This window comes from Camelus bactrianus, chromosome 34 (assembly GCF_048773025.1).
Source record: "Camelus bactrianus isolate YW-2024 breed Bactrian camel chromosome 34, ASM4877302v1, whole genome shotgun sequence".
In the NCBI taxonomy this organism is placed as follows: domain Eukaryota; kingdom Metazoa; phylum Chordata; class Mammalia; order Artiodactyla; family Camelidae; genus Camelus; species Camelus bactrianus.
Window position 1 is genome coordinate 4783552 of NC_133572.1, and position 27801 is coordinate 4811352.

Here is a 27801-nt window from a genome sequence, read left to right on the forward strand (position 1 = left end):
ATTCACTATGACTCAGAAACCCTCTTCCTTGAACCCACAGACCCCGCGCTGCCCCTCAGGTAAGGGTCTTCTCTGCCTAAGATTCCATCTTGGCCATCAGGAGGAAGGCATGTTGCATCTTCTCAAGTTAACAGAACTGACTTCAGCCTAAGTAGTGCTTACTAGCTGTTAAAACCTGTTCCAGCACTTTACGGGTTTCATCTTCACAACTCTGAAGATCTCTATTTTGTGCATGAGACATCCACAGCCTGGAGTTCACATCCTCAAGCTCACAGAGCCAGGAGGCCGCAGTGCAAGGTGTGAACCCCGGGTGGCTCCGGGGTCTCCGCTGTCCACAGGCGGTGGCGTCCTCGCCGCCGGGACACTTGCTCTTCGTACAATCTCCGACACAAGGAAACCATCAGTCTTCAATTGCACGCTTCCCGGGGCTTCCAACAGACACACTCACCCATCTCCACCCACACTAAATCAGAGCACTAAAATACAAGGAAACTTTTATTTTCAATTTTCGTCAAGAAATTTGCTGTGTTTTTTTATGCTTTTGGTTCTTTTCCTTTTTTTTTTTTTTTTTCTTTTCCACTTTATTTCATTCTAGCCGCTCAGGGGCTGGAGCCGCTGGGTTCCTGGTATTAAAAAGATGCCAACAGAGGTAGCTGTGTCTCGCCCAGGGGCCCGGCCCACTGTGAATACCCCCAAAAAAGGAGAAAAGAAAACACAAAATAAACCAACAAAATAAAACCAAAAGGACGAAGAAATTCAGATCGTTTTCTTCAAGCCTGGCGGGAACCCACAACAGTTTGTAACAGACGTTACAGTGGGGAGAAGCCAGGGCCCAGGCCAGCCCGCCAGCTCCCTGCAGATGGCGCCGGCGCTACTGCTGCACGTCTCTCCAGCAGGAAGGGCACCACTGCCCCTCACTCCCTCCCCTCCCCCAGTGCACGGGGGTTGTTCCTCTACAACATGGAAGATGGGGCAGAAGGAAAGAGAGGGTCTCTCAGGCCCCCAGGGGAGAAGCTGGGCAAGGGAAAGTGAGGAAGGTCACTGCTCAGCGGTGGAGGCGGTATCATCAATCTGGATCTTCACTGCTGCTGGGCTACCTGTAGGGAAAGAGCGAAGGATGAGAATTCCAGACCAAAGAACCCACCTGATCCCAAGGGAACTCACTGGTAAGCCAGCCCCACCTGCCCAGTATGTAAAGCTAGGGACAGACAGCAAAGTCACACGTTCCAGAATGGCTCTGTTGGAACAGCTGGCCAGAGAACAACGGTCCTATACCTGCTGTGGAGTCGGTTCAGGTGCCCGGTTTGCCAGGCGGCTGAGAATGTTACGCTCTGACATCTGTAGCCTCACAGCAACTGGGGGAATTCGGGCAATAGTAGCTGGGAGTCGAGTCACATCGGCTTTCATGTCACTCAGCAGTTCTTCTAGCTGTTTCAGAACTGCACGGGGAGAAGAGGTGGCGGTGAGCCATGGTGGTCGAGACTGAGACCCATCTCACCGTAAGTGGACCAAGCCCCCCTATTACTTCTCAGTCACCAGGTGAGAGATGTGCTGGAGTATTCTTTTGTCACTGAGCACCTGACCTGGCCTCCACCACACTCAAACTCCTATTCTTCATGTTCCAGTTCCAACTGTCCATGATTCTGTGCTTTTTAAAAGTCACCTGACCCTCACTGTCCCTTCATCCCTACTGTCTTTATCTCCTCCACTTGTTGAATGGCTGTTCCTATTGATTCCTTTTCCCACTGTCTTTCCTCTCCACCTTTGGAGCTGTCTCCGTCTTCCTTTGTAACAGCCTTCTTTTCCTTATTTCACCCTCCATCCCCCCACACACAGTGTTTTAACTTTAGAAACAAAATGTTGGAAAGGGTCTAGAATTTGACAGGATCTTAAATCACCTGAGTATCCCAGGTGAAATTATATTATCCTGCTTTGCTTCAGAGAAGCAAAGAACTTAAATATATTAAAGGAGGCAAAGAAAGACTGTCCTTGATTGCCTCTGAAATGTTAGCTTCCCAGGGAGGAAGGCAAGGATCCCTAGTGCATCCTAAGCTCCTAGGCAGAGGGGCGCTGAAAAAGGTCAGGAACTGAGGAGTAAATATGGGGGGGGGGGGGCAGCAGAGGAGGAAGGAGGCTGAGTCAGCAGGAGGCAGGGGAGCCACTGGCTACCTTTGTGCAGGACTGCATTGGCTGGCTTGTTTCCTGCCATTGACTCCTTGGACAGGTGCTGATGACTCTCCGCCAAGCACTCCACCTCAGCAAAGCGGGTATTTAGGGCCATGGAAGGGTGAGAGGGGTCCTCTGACATGTTCAGGTAAGCTGCCCGGCGCAGCTGTTCCTCAATCACCAGGGCTTGTTCTAAGAGCTGGACGAGGGAGAGAGGAGACAGAAGGTGAATTAACACTGCTTACTTCTGGTGGGCCTCCCAGAACCTGTAAAGAACCTTCCGATGGCCCCACACCCGACCAGTTCAGCGTTATGTTGCTTTTTTTTTAACCCTCCTTTGGAGGTTGGTGTTTTTAAGGCTCTTTACCCTTTACTGATTCACTCTTAACACAAAAATGATAAAAACTCAAATTCAGAAAATACAGAATATATAAGAGAATTAAGATCACAATTCCACCTCCTAAAGATACTGTTAACATTCTGAGGTCTTCCGTTGCATTTGTATTTTACAAAAATTAAGATCATTCTATGTAAGTATTTACATTGTGTTTTCACTCTAAAAGTTATAAAGTAAGGATTCTCCTTTATTATTAATTGCTGTTTATAAAAGATGACTTTTAATGGTTGCATGGCAGTCCATCCTATGGATATACCTACTATATCATTTAGGTTGTTTTACTCCTTAAAATTATTCCTGTTGTTTCTTTTGTCTCCATCTCACCCGCATTCCTTTCCTTCCTCAATAGGCAACCCTTCTAATACACTGTGTACCTTTTTGAGAGTATTCTTGAAGACTGAGGATTGTTTCATCTGCACATTTCTAATTTACAGAATGATGTTTTTCTGTCTGTTATAGAATGCTTTTTCTTCCTTCACCTACTATACATCTTTTTAAAGCTCCCCTCATGTTGTTATAGGACATGTATTTTGTTACTTCTGTTGCTCACATCACCTGCTCTGTGATGTGAGTCCACACTTTACCTGCCCATACTCCCCATGTCGAACATCTACATTGCCTCCAGGCCCCACCACCAAAACTCATACTGCAGTGAACACTCTTACACATGTCACCGGCATGAAAGTTTCTTTGACATATATTCCAAGAGACAGAATGCTGATTTGTAAGTTATGAGACTTACTCTGCTCAAGCATCCACTGGTTCTTAAAAAGAATAAATCCATTAGGGGTCATGGAAGAGGGCAGTATGAGAATAATGGACTCTTGTTTCTTCCACAAGACCAGGCTCCATCAGGGCCCACTAACTTATCCCAAACAGACGGAGCATCTACTTTCAACCATACACCCTGTCTCCTCCCCAACTCTCTCCGCCCTCCCGCCCCAAACCATGAGCTTTCTCCAGGATCAGTCCTTGGCTGTTCTTTTAAAGCATTCTCCCAAGAGATCTCTCCCTTCCTGGCACCAGCCAGCACCTCTATGCAAGTGAGCTGGGCTTTTCAGACCTGTGTCTCAGGCACTGACTGTTCCGATCCCACTCATGCACGGTTGATCACTTTGATCCCACTTGTTGATGGTGGCAGGGGTACTGAGAGGATATGTACTTGCGAGAAACATCAAGTGACTTCTCTAAAATTGAACTTACTCTTTTCTATAAACTGCTCCCTCTCTTCACTTCTCTGATCTGCCAATGATAATTTAACTTTCTCAGCAACTCACACTGAAGACTTCAGTTATTTTTGGTGTCTCACTTCTTTGTAACCCAAATCCAGTAAATTAAGACTAGGCAAACCACGGCCTGTGGGCCAAATCTGTGCCACTGCCTGTTTCTCGAGGGCCCAAGAACTAAGAATGTTTTTTTTTAAGTTTTAAATGGTTGGGGAAAAGTAAAAATAATAGTTTATGACACTTCATAAAAATTATATGAAGTTCAAGTGTTTGTGTCGATCAAGTTTACGGGAGCACATTGGTGCTTACTTATCCCCTGTGGCTGCTGCACACCGTGGCAGAGTTGTGACAATGTTCCACGAAGCCTGAAACAGTTCCTCTCTGGCCCCTTAACAAAGTTTGCTAATCCCTACAGTAAGTCGGTAAATCCTATAAATTCTTTGGTGTTTTGTTTCCTTTATCTCTTCCTTTTCATTTTCCACAACCAGCATCACAACCCAGCCCTTGCTAACTCATGACCATGTGATGGTCCTGTCATCTCACTGAACTGAAATGTTCTGTTTCAGTTTCCTTTGGTCATATCAAAATTCTTCACAAACCCTCCATGGCTGCCCATGAACTATAGGGTAAGAGCCAAACTCTCTTATCTAGTGCCAAAACCCCACCTACTGACTTCTAGCCCTTAACTCTCTCTCCAGCTTACCTCCCACCATCACTAGCACAGTGTCTTCCACACCCCACCTGGACCACAGGCTGTTTCCAGACACGCAAAGCTCTGCAGACTCTGTTTTTGCTCAGCCTAATCCCTTGGGTCCAAACAGCCTTCCATTCCCATCCAGCAGTCTCTGTAACATTCATCACAGCTTCATTCCAGGGCCGCTGTCCCCGGGAAGCATCTCTGAACCCTCTCCCCACTGCCCACATTCCCTCTACAGAACTTCCTTATGGATTCAGAGCCTCCCTCCCAACACACACAGTGGCATTCATTTGACCATGTATCTGCCTCTATTTAAACCCAACGTTCCTGGAGAGCAGGCACCAGGCCTTATTTGTCTCTTGTCCCTGTGCCACCCACTGCTTGGGCACATGATGTTGTGAGGTTTATTAGTGTACAATCCTTATCTTCCTATTATGCTCAGCGTACGATCCATGTGTCTCATCTGCATGGTTTTCCATTTTGATGGTTTGCACACAAGGTACCCTCGACATCCATTTGCTGAGTTTCTGAGTAAGACCCCATCAGCCCTAGGGTTATTAGTCCCAGTGATTCTGAAAATGAATCTACCCCCGCCCATATCCACACACTCTCAGACCCAGAAAAAAGGTCCAGCAGCCCCCTAACAGCCCTGCATCCTCAGAGATCCAATTCAACCCCACCTCTGCATCTTTCCTGAACACTAGTGTTCCCCTGGCACACCCGCTGCACTGCTCTGTGTCACTCATTAGGCACAGTCTTCAGCCCTTGAAAAGCTGGTTCATTTTCAAGTCTGTCTTGATCTCTAGTATTTAAGATACTTGAGAGCAAAGCCTTTCACAGAATACAAAAAGTTAAGTACAGAGAACACAGCACTATGGCTGGATGAACAGACTCCCTCTCGCACTCTAGAGGCCATCACTTCAACACTGTATTCCTCCCCATCCTGCTCACCTTGAACCTTCGGGCTAGAAACTTATTCTTGATCTCTAAGAAATTGCCACGGTTCATTTCACCCTTGAAAGGCTCGTTGAGGATAGCGTAGCGCGGGTCATTCTGGATGTCCTGCCACCGGGCATAGCCATGGCTATTGGAAAATTGCTCAGGAAAACGAAACAAGGAGAGTAAGAACTTCAAACTGTGGGACCTTCAGAAACCTTCACCAACAACCTCAGCCCAGACTCCGGCAAAGGATACTTTATGATGCCAGCCAGCAGCCAGTAGTCATGCCGTCGGTGCCAGATCTCGTAAGTCTTCTTGGTGACTGTGGCTGCCCGCTCCTCATTCTGCCAAAGGGAGTGTAATTCTGGAATGGAATTTAGGGAAGGTTGGGGAGAAAAAGAAAGGCAAACATCCATGAGATTCTAAGCTATTTATTCCTGATCCCCAGATACCAGCTTAGTAGTACACCTCTGGCTTCCTAACACAGACCCCGGAGCAGCAAGTGGTCATCCTGGCATTCCCTCATCTAGGAGAGGTGAAGTCTCTGTACCCTGGCTTCTAACAAGAACCTTAATTTCACCTCAAATCCTAACTCCACGGGGCCCCTCTTTTTCATACCAGTAAAACCGCCATCTGCGATGTTGAACATGAAACGCTGTTTAATGTTTTTCTTCTGCTTCTCATCATTTAGGTCCTTGGGGGTCTCTCCATTCTGAAGCATCACCTCTTTTTTCTCTTCTTCTTCTTTCTTCTCTTCTGCAGGATATGCCGAAGAAAGATGTCAGTTCTAGAGGGAGGCCCAGCACCTTCCCCACAGCACCTTATGTATCCACATGCTTCTGCCCTCTCTCCACCTAAGTGCTTCTCAAACCCAGAAAAAGGCGCCAGTGGCCCACTGACAACCAAATGTGGGGAGAGATGGAGTCTTTCAGCTTGGGATATATGGTTACATGGGTGTGGATGGGAAGGCTGAGGGGTGGAGGGGTGTCCTGGAGATAAAGTCCTTCCTTTCAGTTTTAGAGTCCTTTTAAACCACAGTCAGCTTCTCCAAACACCCACCTTTGTCCTCCACCACAATGGGAGTCAGGTCGACTGCTGACTTCTCCTCCACCTTCTCCACGTCAGCAGTACCTGGGGAGACAGAGGGCACTGAGGGCGTACCCAAAGAACAGTGTTCTCTGTTCTACGGTATATGCAGCTGGAACAGTCCAAAACTTAAATCTCGATGATTAAAGTCATAAAAGATGTCCTGAGAGAGAAAAAGCCCACAATTTAAAATCCAGGTTGCAGGATTCTTGAGTGTGTCGCTTCCTCCAGCCTTCTCTCCCGCCTGGCTGAAGTCCCAGAGCCACTAGTTCACAGGGATCTAGAGTGCTTGAAAATGTGGATACCTTTGGGATCTGTCTCCATAGGTTCCTCTGTTCTCTCCTTCACCTCTGCCTTTTCCACTTTCTCCTCTCCCTCAGGAGGTTCAACGAGGACCTTCTCATCCTCTGAGGCAGGGGCTGGGGCCTGTGTACACGTCAAAGAAAAAAAGACAGACATTGAAGAAAGATGGGTCAGGACCCAAGAGGCAGAGTGGACTTATCCACCTGCCTTTGGTGTGGCATCCAGTCACCCTCATCTCTTACCTCAACAGTGGCCTCAGGGGCTGTAGATTTAACCTCCTTTTCTCCTTCTCCACTCTCTTCTTCTTTGACGCTATTTTCCTCTATTTTTATCCCATCCTCTGCAGACCAATAATAGACACTAATTAGGAAGGTCCCGGATCAGAGAGAAGGTCATGCCTTCTCATCTTAAATTGTCTCATCTTAAGTTGTCCTCTCGTGCCTTTAAGAGCCAGCCCAGTTCTTAGGACGGCCCTCCTAAACTGAGAGGGAGATTGCTGTGTGTCCTGCCAGACTCCCCTGTTAGAACTGAGCACAGAGGATCAGAAAAAGCACAGGCCAGGACAAGAAGAGGAGGACAGAAAGTGATAGTCCAGGCAGACTTACCAGCAGGTGGGGCAGGTGCAGGAGTATTGGGCTGTGTGTCCCCAGGAGTGGAGGGTGTAGGCGTCTTTGGGGAAGGTGACCCTGGCTGGGACATCTTCTTGTTCTCCTCTACTTCAGCAAGTTCGGGCATGCTCCAGCGCCCGTTAACATGTTCAAACTCCTGAACCTGCAGTGATGGGACAAGAGGTTGAAGCCTCCACTCATTTCCTGCAGTTTCCCCCAGAGACCCTGAACAGCGGAGAGAGGCTCAGGGCTCACCTTCTTGCGAATCAAGGACATGACACCAATCCTAGTAAGGACATGCTGGCGAGACAAGCCTTCTCGGGGGACACCGTCAGCAAAGGTCTCAGCCCCATCTGCTCCCGGCTCACATAAATGCCGCATAAAGAGAGAGACGTAAGCCCTGTAGTAAAGAGGTAAAGAAGTGGTTAAACAGCAGTCATGCCAACTCCTGGAGCAGATCCCTCCCACCTGCAGTCAGGCATCATCCCAGATGACAAACATGGCTCTGTCTGCGCTAAGTCCACCATCGCACAGAAAGCTGGTCTCCCCACCCCACACTCTGCCCCAGTTCCCCTTCCAGGGAAGCTAGGGACACAAACAACCCTAACACCTCACTGTCAACTTGAGCAGAGGAAACAGCCAGTTTCCCTGCACAGCCTGGACTAACACAGTGGAATGACCAAGATCACAAGCCCTCACTCTCCCTCAGTCATTCCAACTCTCAACTTACTTGAACTCTTTCTCTGACTTGCCACGCAGATCCCTCACAAGCCACTGTGTGGTAAAAGCATCCTGAGGTGGCATCCCGTATCGCATAATTGCATTAAGAAAGGCTTTCCTCTGGCGAGCATTAAAGCCAAGTACCTGGGGGAGGAAGAAACCTAGGTGAGAGGGAGCAGACTTCACTCCACCAAAGACCCAGTTATCCACACTCACCCAACCTTCCCCAGCACCGTATGCTACTTACTTCAATATTCCCACCAACACGGGCCAACAGAGGAGGCAATGGTTTATCTTTATCATTCCGCAGGCCCTTGCGGCTAGGCCTGCGGGGAGCTGCGGGAAGAAGAGGATGCATGAGTGACACTGGTAGGGATGTCAAAGCAGGATTGAAAGAGCCAGGAAAAAGGCACACCCCTCACCTTCTGAACGTTCATCAAAGTCTTCATCACCTTCCTCTGAGGCCACTGAATAATCGGACTGGTTGTCGGACTGGTCGTCCTGCCAATCTGGAGGGAGAGAGGGCAGATGAGCGGGGCCCACTGCTCTAGTGGAACGGCCCATGGGTGGGGGGCGGGGCCGGCCACACACACCTCGGTCCTCCTGGGAGCCATCATTGTAGTTGACCTGTTTACGGATTCTTTTTCCTTTGCCCAGATTTCGGGCCAGATCTTCTTGCTGCTGCTCATAATGGTGCCGCAGCAATTTCTCCCAGTAGTCAGGATCCACACTTTCTTCCTGTTTTATGATTTCCCGTTCTACCTCCTCTTCCTCCTGGGACAGAGGGAGGGCCAGGACTCAGAGGTGCTGAAGTCAGCACCACCAGCTACCCCTGGTCCTCACAGTTCCCATCCTGCTAGCTCCTTTCCATGACTGGACCCTGAAATACTTGGTGTGCCTGCCTGGACCTGAGAACTTGAATTTAATTGACAAGATGTGGTTCCTCTTAATTATATAAAGATTAGCATTCAGCATAACTAAAGAAAAATATGGGACCAAGCTGTTATCACAAGAGAAGGATGAGGAGACATACGCTCTTTTAGCCCTCGTTACTGACACGCACAGCCAGGAGACAGTGCCATGTAGGAGACTCAGAGCCTCAGCAAGCAGAATGGAGAAGCTTCTGAAACACTGCAAAAGATTTTCCCCAGAGATAAAGTAGAAAGGCCAATGCCCTTTCTGTTCTACATAAACTTCATAAAAGTTTACCAACTTTGTGGGAAAAAATGACATATGCATCCTCTTATATCCCAATAATGTTTATGCTCCTTTGAAAGTCTTACATTATTTTCAGCTACTTCAGGACCCCTAAGTCCAAATCCCTTGCATTAGATTTAAGCTGCTGCTAACAGCGTAATACTAGAAACAACCTAAATATCCATCGGTGTGGAACCTGAATAATTATGGGAGGGGGAGGAGGCGAAATGGGTGAAGAGAGTCAAAAGGAATAAACTTCCAGTTATAAGATAAATAAGTCATGGTGATATTATGTGCAGTGGTAATACCACCACCCTGCATATCTGGAAGTTGCCAAAAAAGCAGCTCATAAAGTTCTCATCGTAAGAAAGTAAGTGCAACTATGTATGGCGACAGATACTGATTAAACTTGTTGGGATGACTGTGTCTCAAAGTACATACAAATACCAAATCATTATGTCGCACACCTGACACTAATATAATGGTATATGTCAATTATATCTCAATTTTCTTAAAGAAATTATGGTACTTCCAAACAAGGATATAATATGCAGCAAAAAAAGTGAGGGGGAGGGTAGGTGGGAGGAGAAGCTCTTTATGTATTGATCTGGATGAAATCTTTCAAGATTTATTAGGTGTAAAGAAAGACTAACAACTATATGCCATTCTGGAAAAGAAAACTATGGAGGTAATAAAAAGATCACTGGTTGCCAGGAGTTTGGGGGGAGGGGAAATGAATACACAGAGAAGGAAGTTTTTTAGGGCAGTGAAAATACTTCATGTAACATTATAACGATGAACATATCATTAAACTTTTGTCCAAACGTGTAGAATGGGCAACACTATTCACTTCATTAGTATGAACCCTAAGGTGAACTATGGACTTTGGTGATTATGTTGTGTCACTGTAGTTCATCCTTGGTTAAAAAAAAGTACCACTCTGGTGACTGTTGTTGATAATGGCTGTGCGTGTCTATGGAGAGAGAACAGACAGGACATTCCTCTCCCTTTCTGTCAGTTTTGTTGTAAACCTAAAACTGCTCAAAAAAAGTCTTAAAATTGAATAAAAAAGATTAGGTGGACGTGAGGAAGGTAAGAGAACATTATGTATAAGAAACTACTTTCCTTGGAGTTCTAGATTTGCAGATACTAACTAATATACATAAAATAGATGAACAAGTTTATACTGTACAGCACAGGGAACGATATTCAGTATCTTGTAGTAACTTATGATGAAAAAAGAATATGAAAATGAATATATGTATGTTTGTGTATGACTGAAGTATTTATTATGCTGTACACAAAACTGACACACTGTAAACTGACTGTACTTCAATAAAAATATATATATAAAAAAAGAAGGGGTGACGGAGTGAGACGCACAGACTATTGGGTGTAAGACAGACTCAAGGATGTCTTGTACAACATGGGGAATGTGGCCAATGTTCTGTAATAACTATAAATGGAAATTAATCTTTAGAAATTATATCAATTTTTTTAATTTTATAATTTTAATTTTAAAAAAGAAAAAAAAAAAACTACTTTCCTTGAAAGAAAAATGTTATTTGTGTGTATATATCTATGTGTATACCCATGTATATGTAATTCATATGCACATTAAATAATTTTAGAAAGACATACAAGAGACTGAAAACGTAACTTAGGCCCAGGAAGGGAGCCAGGCAGCCAGAGGACTGGGGTGTATGTTTCACATTGTGAACCAGGTGAATTACAGCTGGCCTTTGAACAACACAGGTTTGGACTGTGCGGGTCCACCTGTACGCACATGGATATTTTTCAGCAGTAAATGCTACATGGTCTATGGTTGGTTGAATCTGCAGATACAGAGGAACCACAGGTATGGAGGGCCAACTACAAGTTATGTGAGGATTAAACCCTGCATTGTTCAAGGTCCACTGTACTATCTATTCAAAAAATAATATTTAAAAATACTATAAACAGCAGCTGCAGCCACTAACGAGAAGGCCATCTATATACCTGTGCAGTCACTGGCAGAGGTCACCAACGGGAGGGAGCACACCACTGCTCCCTTCCAACGGCTCAGCATGCGCCGCCCCAGCCAGTCACTCCCGCAGGCAGTCACCGCCCCAACGGGAACCCGGAGCCCCTGAAGGAGGGCAGTTCTGACTGGTTACTACTGGTCTACAGACCTGCCAGACTCCACGCCAGTTACACACAAATGACGTGTGCAGCATCACTTTTAAAAACAAAGACAATGCCTATGCATCAGCAGGACACAGCAAGAGGGAAAGTTCTGAATTAGAAGGATGAGAAATGATGGCAAAGGCCACCAGAAACCGATGCCAATCCCAGGTACCCTGACCGGGGTGGTTTAAAGGAGACTAGAAGAGAAAGCAGTTTTTTTCCCCCATTTTACACCCTATGATATCATCTGGGGGGAAAAAATCATTACAGAAGCCATACATTTATCACTGAGTACCTTTTGTTTTCTACTGAAAAAAAAAAAAAAAAAAAAACAGAAAAGAAAAAAGGCAGAAACTAACATTGTAAATCAACTATATTTAACTAAAGATAAGTAAATAAATAAAGCACTTCTTGGACTCTTAAATAAGAAGTAAAAGTGAAAATAATTCTAATGTTTTAAAAAGCACAGGGAGACAGGCCAAGGATGTATCCTATGTCCTACCTTTTCTCCAGAGGAACCTGCGATAGCAATCAAAAGTTTATTTGTTAATAAAACACATAAGAGAAAATAAAAGGAGATTCTGATTTAAAAAGCTAACATGAATGTTCTGAGTGTGAAATGTGGCCATGAGTTTCCCAACAGTCATGTCTAAGATGGGAATGTGATTTGCTCGTATGTTACTATATTTCTTTTCAAAAGAGGAGGTTTATCAATTTGTCAACATACTAATTTGCCTACAGAAGTTTCCCTCTTGTCTCCAACACCACCTTGATCTCAATTCCAATTTCTGGACCAAAGCACAGCACTGCCCTGGACTGATACTCACCCCCATTTCTTCTTCTCGTACCACATACTGGGCCACTTTGAATGAGCTCAAATATTCATTCATGCCCTGCAATTCTGTATCTTCCGTCTCATCCTGGTTACGATCCAGCAGTCGTTCAATGGCCTTATCATCGTAGTGGATAACGCTGCTGTCTTCTCCCTCTTTGTTGTCTCCTCCTATAAAGAATCAGGGGTCCATGCCCCCCCCAGTTAGCTTCAGCAGCTGCAGTGGAAAAAGCAAGTCCCACAGGACCCTAGGCCCGAATCTCAGGACCCCAGGTATCAAAGATACCCTCTAAAGAGGCCAAGCCCCACACCAAAACAAGTTCCTGCCTAGCTCACCTCCATCTGTGGCTTCATCCTTGAATAGCTCCTCAGTGCCAAACTTGAGGATGTCATCGAGCTCCTGCTTGGACATGGACCCAGTCTTGGAGCCCAGCCCAGGCCGCACAACGAGATGCGTCAGCATCATCTTCTTCTTTGCCACCTGCGTGATGCGCTCTTCCACTGACGCACGGGTCACAAACCGATAGATCATCACCTTCTTATTTTGCCCAATACGGTGAGCTCTGCTAAAGGCCTGGAGGTGGGCAGAAAAGAAAGTCAGAAACTGAAGCAACCATATTTTCTTGCCTTGACTTCCACATAATGAGCTCAATCCACCAGCTTGTCTTCGTATAAAACTTCCCTTTGCACCCCTACCCCCAGACACCACAATCTATCATGTTACCCAAAATGGGACCACAGCTAACCCAAATTCCCTAGCTTACAACAAGGCAGAAGACATTTAAAAGGACTCTATTGTCTCCCCCTGAAACAACGAATTCCAAATGGTGGGGCCCTCACAGAACACTGTGGATTCCCCACAAATCACCACACACCAAGGCCGCTGCCTCTGCTCACCTGGATGTCATTATGGGGGTTCCAGTCAGAGTCATAGATAATAACTGTGTCAGCAGTGGCCAGGTTGATTCCGAGGCCCCCAGCTCGGGTAGAGAGCAAGAAGCAGAACTGCTGAGCGCCCGGGGCTGAGAAAGGAACCAAACAGCATCAGAGGTGTCTCCTGAACTTCAGTTAACAAATGTAGAAGGAGTGTCAGAAACAAAAAGCTTCAACAGATGAACACCAGAGTAATCACCACAAGGACCACCGATGGACACTGAAGTCAGTGTGAAAGTTTAAGGAGAAACAGAATGTTACCATAGTCTCATTTAACTCCCCCAAGATATTTATCAATTGCAATGAAAAAAAGAGAGTAACTGCGCAGTGGAGAAATTCAGCTGATACCACCTTAACCAGCTGATCAAGGCTACCACCACCAATGGGTCATTATCAACATCACGTCCTCCCACAATGTGACGCACTGGGAAGGACACAGCATCGCTTCTGAGGCATTCTTGGCCAAAATGTCTACTGTCAATCTAATGAGAAAACATCAGAAAAAGCTAAACTTAAGAGACAGTCTACAAAACAGGTGACCAGTAACCAACAGAGGCTATCACATCATGCAGGGAAAGGGAGGAATGAAGACAGAACAACTGAATGCGACAAGGGGTCTGCGACTGGGTCCCGACCCAGGGAGAGTGCTGACATTCAAGTCAAGTCTGTGCTGAATTAACAGTACAACACCAGTGTTCATTTCCTGGTTTTGATCACTGCACTGTGGTTATATAGCCATTATTAAGAGAAGCTGGGCAAAGGCTGTACATGAACTCTGCGCTATGTTTTGAACTTTAAGTTCAAAATTATTTCAAATTATAACAAAAAACATGGAAAATAGTACGGAGATTCCTTAAAAAACTGAAAATAGTTACCATATGATCCAGCAATCCCACTACTGGGCATATATCCAAAGAAAATTCTAATTCGAAAAGATATGCACCCCAATGTTCACAACACTATAATAGCCAAGACATGTAAGCAACCTAAATGTTCATCAACAGATGACTGGACAAAGAAGATGTGGTGTGTATACACACACACACACACACACACACACACACACACAAAAATGGATTATTACTCAGCCACAAAAAAGAATGAAATAATGCCATTTGCAGCAACATGGATGGACTTAGAGATTCTCATATTAAGTGAATTAATAAAGAGAAAGACAAATATCATATGCTATCACTTATATGTGGAATCTTAAAAAAAAGAATACAAACGAACTCATTTACAAAACAAAAAGACTCACAGACATAGAAAACTTATGGTTACCACGGGGAAAGGGGCTGGACGGGATAAATTAAAGGAGTTTGGATACAAACTACTGTAGACAAAACAGATAAACAACAAGATCCTATTGCACAGCACAGAGAACTACATTCAGTATCTTGTAATAATAACCTACCATGAAAAAGAATGCGTGTGTGTGTATAACTGAATCACTATACAATACACCAGGAACTAGCACAACATTGTAAATCAAATATATTTCCATAAAAAAAAGTAAAAATAAAAATAAAAAGAAGAGGAGGTGGTGGTGGCTACTGAGACAAGTCTGCCACTAACTTGCTACATGGGCTTGACAAGTCCTGGTCCCTCCTAAGGCCTCAAGATGCAATGAGGAGGGTTAAATAAAATGCCCTTCTTTCTAGCAGAAAGAACAAAGACTGCAAAGGGGGAAGAATCTCTTATGAATAGTCCAGTACATTCTTCCAATGAAGAAAAAGTCCTCTTCCACATCAACTGACAAAGACCCCAAACCACTACAGAGAAAGGCAGATACATGAGAACAAGTGACCAGTCCAAAGACACGAGTGAACAAGGATGCTGGGATCGAAGCCACTCCTCCCTGCTCACCATTGAAGCGGTCAATGGCCTCCTGACGCATGTTCCCAGTGATTCCACCATCAATACGTTCATATTTATAACCTTCATGTTCCAAGAAATCCTCCAGCAGGTCCAGCATCTTGGTCATCTGGAAAAGGAACAAGGTTTAATTTCGGGCAAGTCAGATGAAAATCCCCTCCCTAGGTCACTGACTGGTCCCCTGCTGCCCACTGAAGTTCCCAGCCCAGCACACACAATACCTGGGAGAAGATGAGGACACGGTGCCCACCCTCCTTAAGGTTCTTGAGCATCTTCTGTAGCAGCAATAATTTCCCAGATGCCCTGATTAGGGCACTGCCATCATACATGCCATTAGGCATCTTAGGGGCTTCCTGAGGAAAGAGATAAAAGGAAAAAAAAAATTGAAAGAGAGCCCAAGTGCAGCAGTTCCCACCCAAGGAGGACAAGAGGCGGCTCAGCGTACCATTGCAGCCACCGGGAAGAGGTATGGGTGGTTGCAGCACTTCTTAAGATCCATCACCACGTTCAGGAGAGAGACCTGGTTGCCGCCGCCTCGAGCATTGAGTGCCTCAAAATTCCGAGTCAGGATGTACTTGTAGTATTTCCTACGGGGACAAGACGGCAAGAGAGGTCACGCTAAGAGCCTTCACATGACTCATGATGCAGGCGCAAGGTCTGACATCTTCCTTCCAACATATCTCACTTTGGGACCGAGGAAACCTAATAAGCACACCATCACCATCATTTTAAATCAGCTAAGGAACAATGAAATGAACTCTGGGCCCCAGCTCCCTGGCAACAGGTTTCTTTAGGCCTTGCTTGCTCCGGTCACCAGATGCCTTGAAGCGGAGTAGGAGGAGGACCAAGAACCACTGTGCGGACTGGCAGACATCTAACCAGATTTACAAAATGGAGTCAATGCTTCTGTCCCTTCAGACTCACTTCTGCATGGGGCTCAGCTCCACACGCACAATCAGTTCTGTCTTGGATGGCATGTTCTTGAACACGTCAGCTTTGAGCCTCCGCAACATGTGAGGTCCCAGCATGTCATGTAGTTTTTTAATCTGGTCTTCCTTGGCAATGTCAGCAAACTCCTCCAAGAAGCCTTCCAGATTGCTTCAGAAAGAGGAGAAAGTTGTTGGAGAGAAGCAAAGGGAGGAAGTGAGACAGGAAATGGGCAAAAGGCAGAATCAGAAGAATTATGAGCCGATTATGGTTGAACACACTTACTGGAACCTCTCAGGGGTGAGAAAGTTGAGCAGGTGAAACAACTCTTCTAGATTGTTCTGTAATGGCGTCCCAGTCAGCAGCAGCTTGTGCTGGAGTGAGTAACCATTTAAGACTCGGAAGAACTGGTGAGCAGATGGAGAGAAGTGAATTCAGTGAGAAGAGGGCTCCAGCACATCTCCGCAAGTTCAGAGCTGTTTCACCGCCCAGCAGGTAAGCCCCCACCCCCACCCCCACCTCTCCGTTAAGGCCTGACCTCAGGGGTGATCACAAGGAGAAGGAAGGCAGAGACCCTTCTTCCCCTCCTCTCCGCCTGAGTCTCCCCTTACTGAGTAGGTGGTCCTAGAACTGGGGGCCGCAACCTGCCCCCCCGCCTCACCTTAGACTGATTATTCTTGAGCCGATGGGCTTCATCCACGATGAGGCAGGCCCAGTCGATAGAGCCCAAGATGGCCATGTCAATGGTGATCAACTCATAGGACGTCAGCAGCACGTGGAACTTCACAGATGCCTCTTTCTGCGTAAGAAGGCAACCTGGTCACAAGTGTCCGACTCCGCCAGTATAAGCGAAGTCAAGGGACGTGGGGGTCTCCCCCCTCCGCTGTTATCCTTTCGCCTCACCCCAGGGGCCGGGGCACGACAAGGAAGACTAAACCCACAGCTACACCTCCCTCTCGAGGGTTGCCTCCCCCTCACCCAGATACCTTCATGCGGGAAGCCTTCTTGCCACCACGAATGGCATTGTCCTCAAAGGAGAACTCATTCTCTCGGATGATGGCGCGGCTGTCTTTGTCCCCCACGTAGGTCACCACGTACATATCTGGGGCCCACATTTCAAACTCTCGCTCCCAGTTGATGATGGTAGAAAGAGGGGCACTCACTAGGAAGGGGCCTTTAGAATGACCCTTTGGGGAAGAAGAGAAGCCGCGGAGTTGAGGACTGAGGGCCCTACACACGAGCCCAGCCCCAGGAGCCCTCTGCTGCTCCTCCCCCTCCCCTTCCTCTACGTGTGAACCCACCCTGCCTGCCCCTTCCCCACAAAGCCCTGCCTGCTCCACTGGGGGCCTGAAGCCTCGCCCCTTCTACCCAAAGGCTTTCCACACTAGCTCCACCCGCAGTCCTGCTCATCTCAACACACTTCCGCTCCCTGGGACTGAGGCTGCCATTGCCCAGGGCCCTGCTGCACCCCCGTGTCTATCTGTCACCCAACCATCTTCTTCAGGGCCACAGACCAGTGTTTTTTCCCTTTTTCTGTCTCCTCAGAGTGTGAGAGAAGGCCATGAACACAAAGCACCCACGTAAGACACTAGGAGCGCCAGCTCTCCTACCTCCTTGTAGAGGGAATAGAGGAAGACTGCTGTCTGGACCGTCTTCCCGAGGCCCATCTCGTCAGCCAGGATGGTGTCAGTGCCCTGAGCCCAGGAGAAGCGCAACCAGTTCAAGCCCTCCATCTGATAGGGGTGCAGGGTTCCACCTGTGGCATCCAGGTACTCTGGCTGTCGCTCATATTTCACTGTTGGCTGAAGGATGAAATAAAGAAGTCAAGAGCTGGCAAGGAATTCCCGTCCTTCCATAAGACACCAGCTGCCTCCTCCTCACATATCCTCACTGGATCTGCCTTGAGGGAGCCACAAAAAATTGTGGGGAAAAAGATGCTCAACGGTTCCTGTAACTTGGTGTCTGAATTTGGGTCCTCCAGGAAGCAAAACAAGACGGAGATCTAAGCCCTACGCTGATCTGAGGTCCTATAGAAATCGTAGTCTCCTTGGCAGTACAGTAACTCTACTAGTCAGGATCCGCCAGGTGAACGATCATATGCTTCCCCTAAATTCATCTTTTTAACCTTAACCAAACTCGCGTTCTACTACACAAAACCTGGAGGAACTGAGCCACAAATTAAGGGTCAGAAAACCGAGGTTCCAAAATTAAGTTTCATAAAAGCATGGCTGTGTGACCCCTCCAGAAATAATACTGAAAACACCAATGATGTTTCCTGATGATGAAGAGAAAGTAAAGAATCCCAGTATTTTCTCTGGTTTACAGACACGTGGAGAGCAGGGAAGGAGAGTCCATGAAGCACCACAGCTACAGAATCACTTGCCACCATGACCTTGAGCCCCACCGTCAGACCGGAGCACATCACACCAACTGCCCTCCCTCCTCCACCAACTCACGTCAACCGTAGGAGTCTCAGGGGGCCTCTCCAACTTCCTCAGCTTCACCTTCTTGAGCTTCTTGCCTGGTCGTCCCTCCTCACCCCTCATCAGCTCCCTAAAGCAGACAGACGTGTCACACAGCTGCCAAGGGTCCTTCTCAGCCAGAAGCATCTCCGCCTCACAGATCCCCCACCTGTGATTCCAGTAGCTCTGCTTGAACAGGTCGTAGTCCTGTATCTCCACATCCTCGCTCTCCCAGGACGCCTGATCGTACGGCAAGTCCCGCCACTTGATCAAGTAGTGGACGTGGCCCTTCTTGTCCACGCTGCAAGGTCAAGGAGAAAACCCTCAGAGCCAGAAGGCCACCCGCCTCACCTCCTAAGTTAGCCCTGCCCACAGTTGATGTTCTAAACCAGACCTCTAGGAAGGCCAGGGTGATAGTCAGGTGATACCACATGTGCTCAGAACCAGATATGTCTGGTCTACCAGTCTGCACCAAAAATAATATCTAATCTATAGTCTGTGGCTCAAACACCAGGATTCAGTCAGTTAATAATACACTGAGTGTCTTGTCAAGTGTAAATTCCTGGTGACATCCATTTTCTTAATCCCCTTTGGCAGGGAAGTCTCCCCAGGACACACGCCCAGTACGCCCAAGACAAGCAGCAGCCCAGCCCTGCTGGGACCTGTGGTTGAGGATGCGGTGGACCATCATCCACTCGGGCTTTATCCCGTAGCGGTAGAAGCGCTCCTCCATCTCCGCAAACTTAGGGTCCTTGTTCTTCCGCTTTCGGCTCTTCTCTTCATCCCCCCCAAAGTCCCCAGAGGGCGGCTCGTCCATGTCATTCTTCCGCTGATAGTTTCGGAACATCACTTGACAGTGCAGCTCCAACTGCAGGCAAATTAAAAGAGAGTCACCAACGAGCTACGTTCGCTCCTTCCACCCACGAGGCTGCTTTCTCGCTACCCTCTTCACTGCCGCCCCCACCACGAGCCCGCCCCAGGGTTACCTGCAGCTCAGACACCCAGGAGCAGTGCCAGTAAGACATGCCTTGCCACTTCACAAAGAACTGCCGCTCTGGCCGCCCCTCCAAGGGCTTGGGGGACGGAGTATTGGGATCGGCGTCTGGGGGCCGAGGCACTGGTGTGGGAGATGGTGGCTGACCCCACTTCCAGATTAGGATCTTCTGAACTTTACCCTTAAGAGCTGGACACTGAAAGAAATAATTCAACACCAACTCATTACCATTGAGAGGGAGGAGCCCACAGCTCCAACCCATCAAAGAGTTACTAAAATCTCATTTCAGGTCAGATCTAATCCCAGGACCCTTCTAGGGGGAGAGTAAGAGAATTCCCTCTCCGTCTCTGGGCTTCAGCCAGGATTCACGTGCTGTTTTCACTCCTGTCAGCTTAGCAGAGTCAGCAGCTAGACTCCACGACAACCTGCAACAAGCAAGCACGGAAAACCCACCGACCTGGAGCCCAGAATGCCTCTCCTGAGCAATCCAAAAGCAGTAGGTGGCCCTATAAAACTAACCCAAGCTACCAAGGCCCAGGGGCTGGGTGTGAGGCCAGAGGAGGATGTCCTGGAAGGAAGAACATGGCTGCATCCTCCTCAGGAGAGCTGGCAAAGCATCAACGCCTCTGCTCCAGGTCAGTCCTATGTTTTCCCAGGAAAGGGATCCCAGGACTCTATGAGGAAGGAAAACACCTGTCCCAAGGCTCAAGGGTCTACAATTCTGCAATGACCTGCACCTCAGCCTTGTGAAGCCTACACGGAAGAGGGGTACACCCTTCTAGACCACCCCGCCCACACCTCCTGCTGTGGCGGGGCTCAGACACTCACCGTACAACGGGGACAGAGCCATTCACCATTGGGGATCTCTGGCAGCGGGGGGTTCAGGCAGTGGATGTGGTAGGAAGAAGGGCAGGTGTCACAGCACAGCAGCTCCCCGCCATCCTTGCAGACCCGACAGAATTCCATATGGTGGTCATCCTCCTCTTCAGGGTCTCCACCAACCTCTTCCAGGATCTCCTCACCCTCTGAATTGTCCTCCTTGGCCTCCCACTGGATGCCTTCCTTCTCCTGCCATCAAGGACCACAGTGTCAGATTATTACCACCCCCCCACCCCCAAGTCTGAACCATGCCTACCACTCCTCCAAAGGCTTCCAAGAGCCCACCGCCAGCACCACCACCACTTCTACCCTCTCCAGGCCTCAAGGAGTTGTATCATCCCACCCTTCCTCCCCAGGGCTCCAAAGGGCACAACAGCCAGGTACTCACGCAGTGCGGACAGCTCCACTTGCCCTCAGGAGCCTTCTCCATATCCGGATCCAGGCAGACCATGTGGTAAGCTCGGGGGCAGGTGTCGCACAGGATGATCTCCCCGCCTTGCTGGCACACCTCGCAATAGTCCTGGTGGTCTGTCTCATAACCATCCACAGCAGTCACCTCCTCCTCGCCTAGGCAAGGAAGAGGGGAAGCCCAGTTATTAGAAAAAGACTACCTCCCCCCACCCCCTAAGCCCGACCTCGATCTCCTGAGGGAGATTCTTCCCCCGTCATTCCCCCCTCACCCCACCACATACTGACACAGAAAAGAAACACACCTTTCTTTTTCTTTTTAGTGGTTCGGAGTTTCTTGCGGCTGCGGCTGCTGCGGCTGGTAGAACCATCAGAAACAGAATAGCTATTGATACTGGCGTCATCGAAGTCAGACTCCACATCTAAGTCGTCATCCTCGCTCTGGCAGAATGAGAAGGAACAAGGTTAGAGTTCAAGCCAAGGGGAAGGAGAGTGGTAGAGAAGGGATCACCCTTCTACTGGGGGTGTTGGAATCCCAGCAAGGACTGTGCCACATGGAGCCCAGGCACCTGGTCTGTGGCCAGCTCCCCACATTCTGATACGCCTAATGTGAAGGCCCCAACCTGACATAAGGCAACAACCTCTCCATTGACTAAGGCACCCTCACCAAGGGACGGGCTGGGCTCTCACCGAGGATCTCTTACGCTTAGAACCAAAACCTCCCAGCTTGATTTTCAGGGGAGCTACTTTCTTGGGTTTAGGCTTCTTGGCATCAGGGACACGCGGGCTGCCCTTGGGCTTCCTCCGAGCATTGGGACCTAAAATCAGGAGTGCGAGTGAGATTGTACAATTCAAATGCACATCATAGGGCAGAAGATGGGGAAAATAAGATTTTCTCCACCAAAAATATTTCCGCATGTTCTGCTTCCCAAATCTCCCTCCTAATCCAAGATCCACTCCTCCCTCCTATTGTCTCTCTGGGCCGACAGAACAGTGTTTCCGTGCTTCCTCTGACTTCAACATTCTAAGCCCACACCAGTCCCCTCCCACGGAGTCCCATTTCACCTTTGCCCTCCTTGGTCTTGGCCTTGCGGATAGGAACCTCCACAGGAGGAGGTGGTGGCGCCACTTCAGTGGCTGTCACCATGCTCTCCACCACGGCCACTGCTGCCGCTGCTGCCGCTGCCACGGAAGCCCCGGAACTGCCTTTGAAGGGGTTGTTGGTGCTGAACTCCCGCCACTTCGCACCTAAAACCATCATCATCTTGGAAACAGCGATCTTGGGGTTTTTGGCAGCAATGAGGGGTCTGGTGGAGAAATGGACAAGGACAGAAAAGAAGAACAGTTTAAAAATAAAAGAGGTGGGGAAAAGAAGTTAGAAGAGATTCCAGAAGCATTCTCCATCCCCTGCCCCCAAGACCCTCTTGTTTACCGGACAAACTGGCTGAAGGCCTTGTAGTTGGTAAGGGTGCGGTAATCCTCCTCTGAGAACACGTGGTCAATGTCTTCCATGCCCCAGTCTTCCAGGAGCTGAGCAGATGATTTGGGCTCCTGCAGAGAGAGCATGGTCAAAGACCTGACTCCTAGTGCCCACACTTGCTAAGGGAATCTGAGTTGAAACTAAGGCCTGCAAGACCTTAAGTTTGAGAGAGTTAAGAGGAGATCATCAGAAAGAGGCGGGGAGGACACGTTCTGAGGGGCAGAAGAGGACCTGGGAAACAGGGCACAGAAGTTAACAGCACAGGAAAGAGGATGGAGGTCCAGGCACCTTTGAATCATCATCATCGTCGTCCTCCTCCTCCTCCTCTTTCCGCTTGGATTTGCTCTTCTTTTCTTTCTTAGGTCCAAGCTTCTTCTTCTTCTTCTTGCCAGGGGTATAGTCGCTGCCCTCACTGTCTGAGCGCAGAGCCACCTCTTCCTCCTCCTCCACAAACTCCGGCCCCTCCCCAGAGCTGTCCCCCAGCTGCTGGCATAAGAGCATACGCTGGAGCAGGGAAGGGAGGAGAGGGAGACAGACACACACATGCTACACACATGCTGACCTCAGGACAGCCCTGAGGCAGTGCCCAGGCCCTGGCCCACCACTCCAGGGCAAGGATCAGAGGCCTCCAGCCCCTCAGAGCTCAGCCCTTTTTCCTCTCACTCCCCATAACACCCAGTCACCCACTCACCTCCTTTTTCTGGCGCTTGCTCTTAGGGATTTTAGGGTCCCGAGGTTTCTTAGGCTTTTTCTTTTTCTTGAGCTTTGGAGTCTCTGCTTCTGACAAATCCTCTTCCGGGTCGTCTTCGTTTTCTACATATATTTGGCCAAGAATGGTAGGCAGGGAAAAGATCAATAGCGAAAGGTTAGAGCCTAATCCAGAGGCTTTAGATTTTATTCCCCCACCTCTTGTCCCAGATTCCACTGAAGAGCCTGCTACACACGCCACAGAAGGAAGCTGATACTCAGGACAAAAACAGACAAAGAGAGAGCTGGATATACCCGAAATAGGCCTGCCAGGCCAGACCAGGCCCACCTCGGGCAGCTGTCCAGACCCCTGCCTACTCTCCCCATCCCTATCAGCAGTCCTCTATACGTCCACTGGGGCAGCTGAATCAAGCTGCTTACAGTTAACCAAATAAGAGAAATAGGTCTAGTTCTGCAACTGGCCACCAACTACTCTGTAAACCAAGAAATGAGAATGAAAGGTCCTACCCAGAAGGCAGAAACTAAAGAATACACCTTCACCACATTTCCAGAACAGTATCTGCTCAGGGGTCCCAGAAACCACACCCTTTGCTACTCCCTCTGGGTCATCACTGCTCAGAACAACCAGAACCTCCAAGCCCCAGGTCCAGCTGCCAGCCCAGGATCTCACCCACTCCCAACACAATTTCCTTCCCCCTCCAGCTCCACTGTTCCTCCCCAGCTTCTCCTGGGTCAGTAGCCTCTTCTCCCCAGGGGCCCAAATCAGCCCAGCTGTCACCATCCCCCCCACCCTCCGCCCATCTGGCTCCACCTCCTCCCCTGGCTGGGCACACACACAAAGCCTGGGGTAACACTGAGTGCTCCTGGGCGGGCATAGGTGGGAAGGGGCATGGGGGTTGGGAGAGAAGGCCAGGAGGCAGCTTCCTTTGTAAAAGACATTCACACCAGTTCCCTCCTCCCTCCTCTCCTTCTTCCCAAGCCACCCCCACCCAAGGAGGGGGAGTGGAGAAGGGAGTGCAGGGAAGGAGGGAGGGCCTCGCCCACTGAGGAGAGGGAAAATGGCTCCTGACCACAGAAGCCAGCCCAGGGCACCCAGCTGCCAACAGAGGACAGACAGGAAGTGGCAGGGGAGGGGGTGGGGTTGAGAGAGGTAGCCGGGGAAAGACTACTGTCTCACAGAAGACTTCCCAAATTATTACCTGGCCCCAGGTCCCGATGCCATCTCTCCTGACACCTACTCTGGGATGACACAGTTCTCAAGAGGCCATTCTAACGTCCTAGGCTGGGAAACCCAAGACAACCTGAAGGGCAGCACCAGGGGAGGGACTGACTTCCTCCTGCCATCATTATTCTCTCAATCATCAGACCTGAGACCTAACAGAGCTCAGGGGAGCTGTGGTTGGAGCCCACCACCTTCTTTCTGACACCCAAAAGGTGTACCTTGAAGAATGGGAGCCCACAAGACGTCTCTGGAACTTATTTTTCTCATCGCCCCCACCCAGAGTGCAGGCCATAGAACCTACACCACTTCTTACAGCGGAGGTAGCCACCTGTCCAACACGTAGGAATCACACGTTCACACCAGCAAAAAGCAGCAGCACCCAGAGAGTGGTGGACCACAGCATGAATCCGTCACTCCTACACATGCGCTCAGCTCCTGACCCCCAAAAATGGCCCTAAAATGCCTCTAGCTCCGCCCTTCCTGTGCACGGCAGATCCTAGAGAACAGGAGACATCAGGCTGGACAAAGCACCATCAGCCTTCCCCTTTTCTTCAGCCCAGGATCAGGCCAAGACAGCTCCTCCCATTCCCTTGGGAAGGGAACACCAGCCTGGATCTCACCAGAAAGAATCATTTCCTTAAGGGCTTCTCCCCATCAATCCCATATGGCCCCCTTCGCCAATCAGCCATGTCTCTGGGTTCTTCCTCTTCATCACCTCCGTAAAAGCTGGAAGTGGAGACAAGGACAAACCCATGGAGGCAAAGGGGACACACTGCCATCCACATAAGACCCTCCAACGTCTCAGGCAGATGTGCTGACATGGCAACGGCACACTGGCTGAGACATAGAGGAAGATTTGGGAAAGGGGCCGGAATGGGGTGTGGCAAGTGGAAAAACTGGGTCATGCTACAGCTTGGGGCAGAGTTCACCCTGGGAGCTGCACAGCTCCCAATCAACACAGGGGCAGCCCCGGACCCAGGGACCAATGGGAAGCCAAGATGTGGAGCCAACATCGGGTGGATGGCGCTGCTACTTCTCCTGCCCCTCACAGAAAGGACAGGATCACCTCACCACTACCACCACCCTGCCCCCTCCTCGGGCAACAGCGCAGAAATCCACCAGTTTGCCCTACACAGTAATGAGACTCAAGCCTGTTTCTCATCCCAACAGCTTAAGACTCAGTAACAAGACTGACCCTCTCCTAAGTGGCCTCAGGCTGAAGTGAAGCGCCAAATGTGGAAACATCTCTCCCAGACCACCTCAACTTGCAGCTGGAGCTAAGAAGAGAGAAGGCAAAAGTGAAAGCTGTTCCACGGGAAACAATAGGACCAGCAGGCTCCAGAATTAAAAATCTAAACAGAGATGAAGAAACAGCATGTGGGAAAAACAAAGCTAGGAGAAAAGATCAAGGAAGCAAGAAGGTTACTAACCTAGGGACTCTGAAGAAAGACAGAGGACAGAGACATCCACTTAGAAATATGACATCCGTCATCATTTGAGGTATCAAGAACCACTTCAATCAGGAAGGCTGGTTATATCCATACGGGTTTGGCCAGTCCAAGGAGCCACCCCAAAACACAGACCAAGGAGCACAACCCCCAACACACCTACGCACACAGTTCACACCACCAGCCCAAAAAACCCCAAGCTACCTGCACGGAGGCAAAAGCCTCTAAGGAAAAAAGCCAGGACTAAGTCCACTCGCCAGGAGAAGAGGAGCGCCCAGGGTGTCAGCTCCCTTCTCTTTGCCCTCCTAGTACATCCTGCAGGGCATTACATCCTACCCCTTGCCCCGCTCAAAACATTTCCACAATCTGCCTGCCTAAAAGTACTCTGGATCCCAGCTGCGGAGCGCAACAATTCAAAACTTCACACAGTTGAAGCAGCACAGAAAGCCGGTAACTGATCAGAAGCTAAAAATAATCAGAGTAACCAGTACTCCCTTTCCTTTCCACAGCAGCAACCACAGGATCCTACTCGCAGAGATGCCGGGCTGGTCTCCTCCAACAGCAATCTTCAACACCCCCCCCACCCCACCCCCGCAGAGCCTCCAGGGGTCCCAGCTACCTGCATTCCTCCCGGGACCCACATAAGGCAAAGCCTGCCAGCCCAGAGAGCTCCCTCAGCTGGGAACTGCATAGCATTCGCGAAGACAGTGCAGCAAGCTTGCATCGGGGTCCGCGGAGCCCGGGAGGCACATGGCTTCCACCCCCCCACCCCCCACAAGAGCTCCGCAGAAGGGAACCACTCCCTTCAGATGCCCTCCACCTCAAACTGCAGAGAAAGCCCCAAAACTCAATCCTGTCTCACCAGAGTCACCAGGGAGGGCCCAGATGGCTCCTTCCTGCCCGGGGCCCTCGGGGAAGATGTTACCTGGGTGCGGTGGGGGCAGGCTGTTGTTCAAAAGTGCATCCATATCCTCCTCCTCACTGCCCGCTGAGCAGGGGGACGGGGAGCCCAGGCCCGACGCCATCCCCTTCCGCTCCCGGCCAGGGAATTGGCCCAGCTGCTCCTGCCTGCGGCCTGGGGCCCTCGACACTGGCCCGAGTCACTGTGCGGGGGAGGGGGGAGAGAAAGAGAACAGTCAGTGACGCGCACGGCCCCCTCCCCCACCCCACCGCGCTTTCCGCCCACCCCCGGCCCCCCCCAGCCGCCCGAGCAGGGCACCCGAACCACTCAGGCTGAACTTAGTTCCACACTCCCGGGGGCAGCCCGGAAGCCCGCTCCCCGACTGGAGCCCCCCAGACAAGAGGGAGCGGCGCCCCCGAGGGCAGGCCGGTGCCGGCGTGGGGAGGGGACAAGCCACTGGACTGAGCCGGGCGTGACGAGGGAGGGGGTCTGAGTGGCCGCGGTGCGGGGGGGGGGTGCCAGGGGAGACGACCGGAGGAGAGGCGCTCGGGGACACAAGGTCACTTGGGGGTGGGGGGGCGCCTCCCTGCGCCTGGGGAGGGGCCAGTCCTCAGACAGGGCAGCTCTCCAAAAGCTGTCCTCTGGGACAACTCGGGTTCTCCGGAGGAGCCGCGGGGACGAGGGGGCGTGGAGGCTCAGCGCTCCGGGGGGCTGCAGGCAGGGGCTTGGGGGGGGTCGGAGCTCCCACCAGGCAGGGGGCCGGGCCACGTGTCCTGGGGGGCAACTGAGCAAAGGGCGAGGGGGTGCGCCGGGCATTGTGGGCGACTAAGCCCGAGGTGGGAGTCGCGAGGAGTGAGACTCAGGCTGGGCGAGGGCGGGGGCTGGGCGCCCTGCAGGGACTGGAGAGGCAGGGTCGGCTCCCAGGGCAGGGGGCGGTCCGCGGGTCCGGGGACGCCTGAGAAGCTAGCGGGTGGAGGGATGACCCTCGGGGCTGGTCGAACTGCGAGGGCCGTCTCTTTGGGAACCCCGCGCTCTCCTCACCCCGGAGCCGCCGCAGGTCGCGCTGGGTCCGGCCCGGTGTCACTCCCGCTCCGGCTCCTCCTCGCCGCGGCCGAAGGGGGGAAAATGGCTCCGGCTCCGGCGTCGCCTCTTAAAGGGCCCGAAACACCGGCCGGGAAATCCCACCACACAGGCCCCGCCCCCCCACGGACAGCCCATAATAACCTC

The 27801-nt window shown here is 50.0% G+C and overlaps 1 protein-coding gene, 1 long non-coding RNA gene and 1 other non-coding gene across 15 annotated transcripts; 1 reads left to right on the forward strand and 2 right to left on the reverse strand.

Annotated features, from left to right (window-relative positions):
* Positions 1 to 482: 482 nt before the first annotated feature.
* On the reverse strand, positions 483 to 27801 carry CHD4 (chromodomain helicase DNA binding protein 4). 13 transcript variants are annotated; one of them, XM_074357812.1, is made up of 40 exons: positions 27616 to 27800; positions 26599 to 26776; positions 22987 to 23108; positions 22584 to 22778; positions 22248 to 22366; positions 21881 to 22122; positions 21506 to 21633; positions 21121 to 21256; positions 20796 to 20974; positions 20357 to 20596; positions 19521 to 19724; positions 19197 to 19402; positions 18704 to 18835; positions 18529 to 18625; positions 17683 to 17874; positions 17059 to 17259; positions 16734 to 16871; positions 16358 to 16479; positions 16070 to 16243; positions 15591 to 15732; positions 15367 to 15498; positions 15137 to 15254; positions 13235 to 13359; positions 12674 to 12911; positions 12333 to 12508; positions 8736 to 8916; positions 8565 to 8651; positions 8390 to 8478; positions 8153 to 8286; positions 7678 to 7822; positions 7420 to 7585; positions 7057 to 7154; positions 6817 to 6937; positions 6485 to 6556; positions 6044 to 6181; positions 5681 to 5789; positions 5438 to 5570; positions 2167 to 2365; positions 1276 to 1439; positions 483 to 1097 (listed from the first exon to the last, which is right to left on the reverse strand). In XM_074357812.1, the coding sequence occupies exons 2-40, from the start codon at positions 26696 to 26698 to the stop codon at positions 1080 to 1082; spliced, it is 5712 nt and encodes a 1903-aa protein (XP_074213913.1). In that variant the 5' UTR covers positions 26699 to 26776; positions 27616 to 27800; the 3' UTR covers positions 483 to 1079. The 13 variants fall into 13 exon arrangements, with proteins under 13 accessions (XP_074213913.1, XP_074213914.1, XP_074213912.1 ...); XM_074357813.1 differs by having other exon boundaries at positions 20796 to 20935; positions 22584 to 22799; XM_074357811.1 differs by having other exon boundaries at positions 22584 to 22799.
* Positions 1027 to 10831, forward strand: LOC123617591 (uncharacterized). Its single transcript, XR_012504073.1, has 2 exons — positions 1027 to 1166; positions 6188 to 10831. It is a non-coding gene; the product is annotated as an uncharacterized LOC123617591 (long non-coding RNA).
* Positions 7241 to 7380, reverse strand: LOC123617606 (small Cajal body-specific RNA 11). Its single transcript, XR_006725778.1, has one exon.

Coding starts and splice junctions, on each gene's coding strand:
- CHD4 (XM_074357803.1), bottom strand. CDS start 26,698: ATGGCGTCGGGCCTGGGCTCCCCGTCCCCCTGCTCAGCGGGCAGTGAG. Junction 22,800..22,986: donor GCAAGCGCCAGAAAAAGGAG/GTGAGTGGGTGA, acceptor TCCCTGCTCCAG/CGTATGCTCTTATGCCAGCA. Junction 22,123..22,247: donor GCCTTCAGCCAGTTTGTCCG/GTAAACAAGAGG, acceptor TTTCTCCACCAG/ACCCCTCATTGCTGCCAAAA.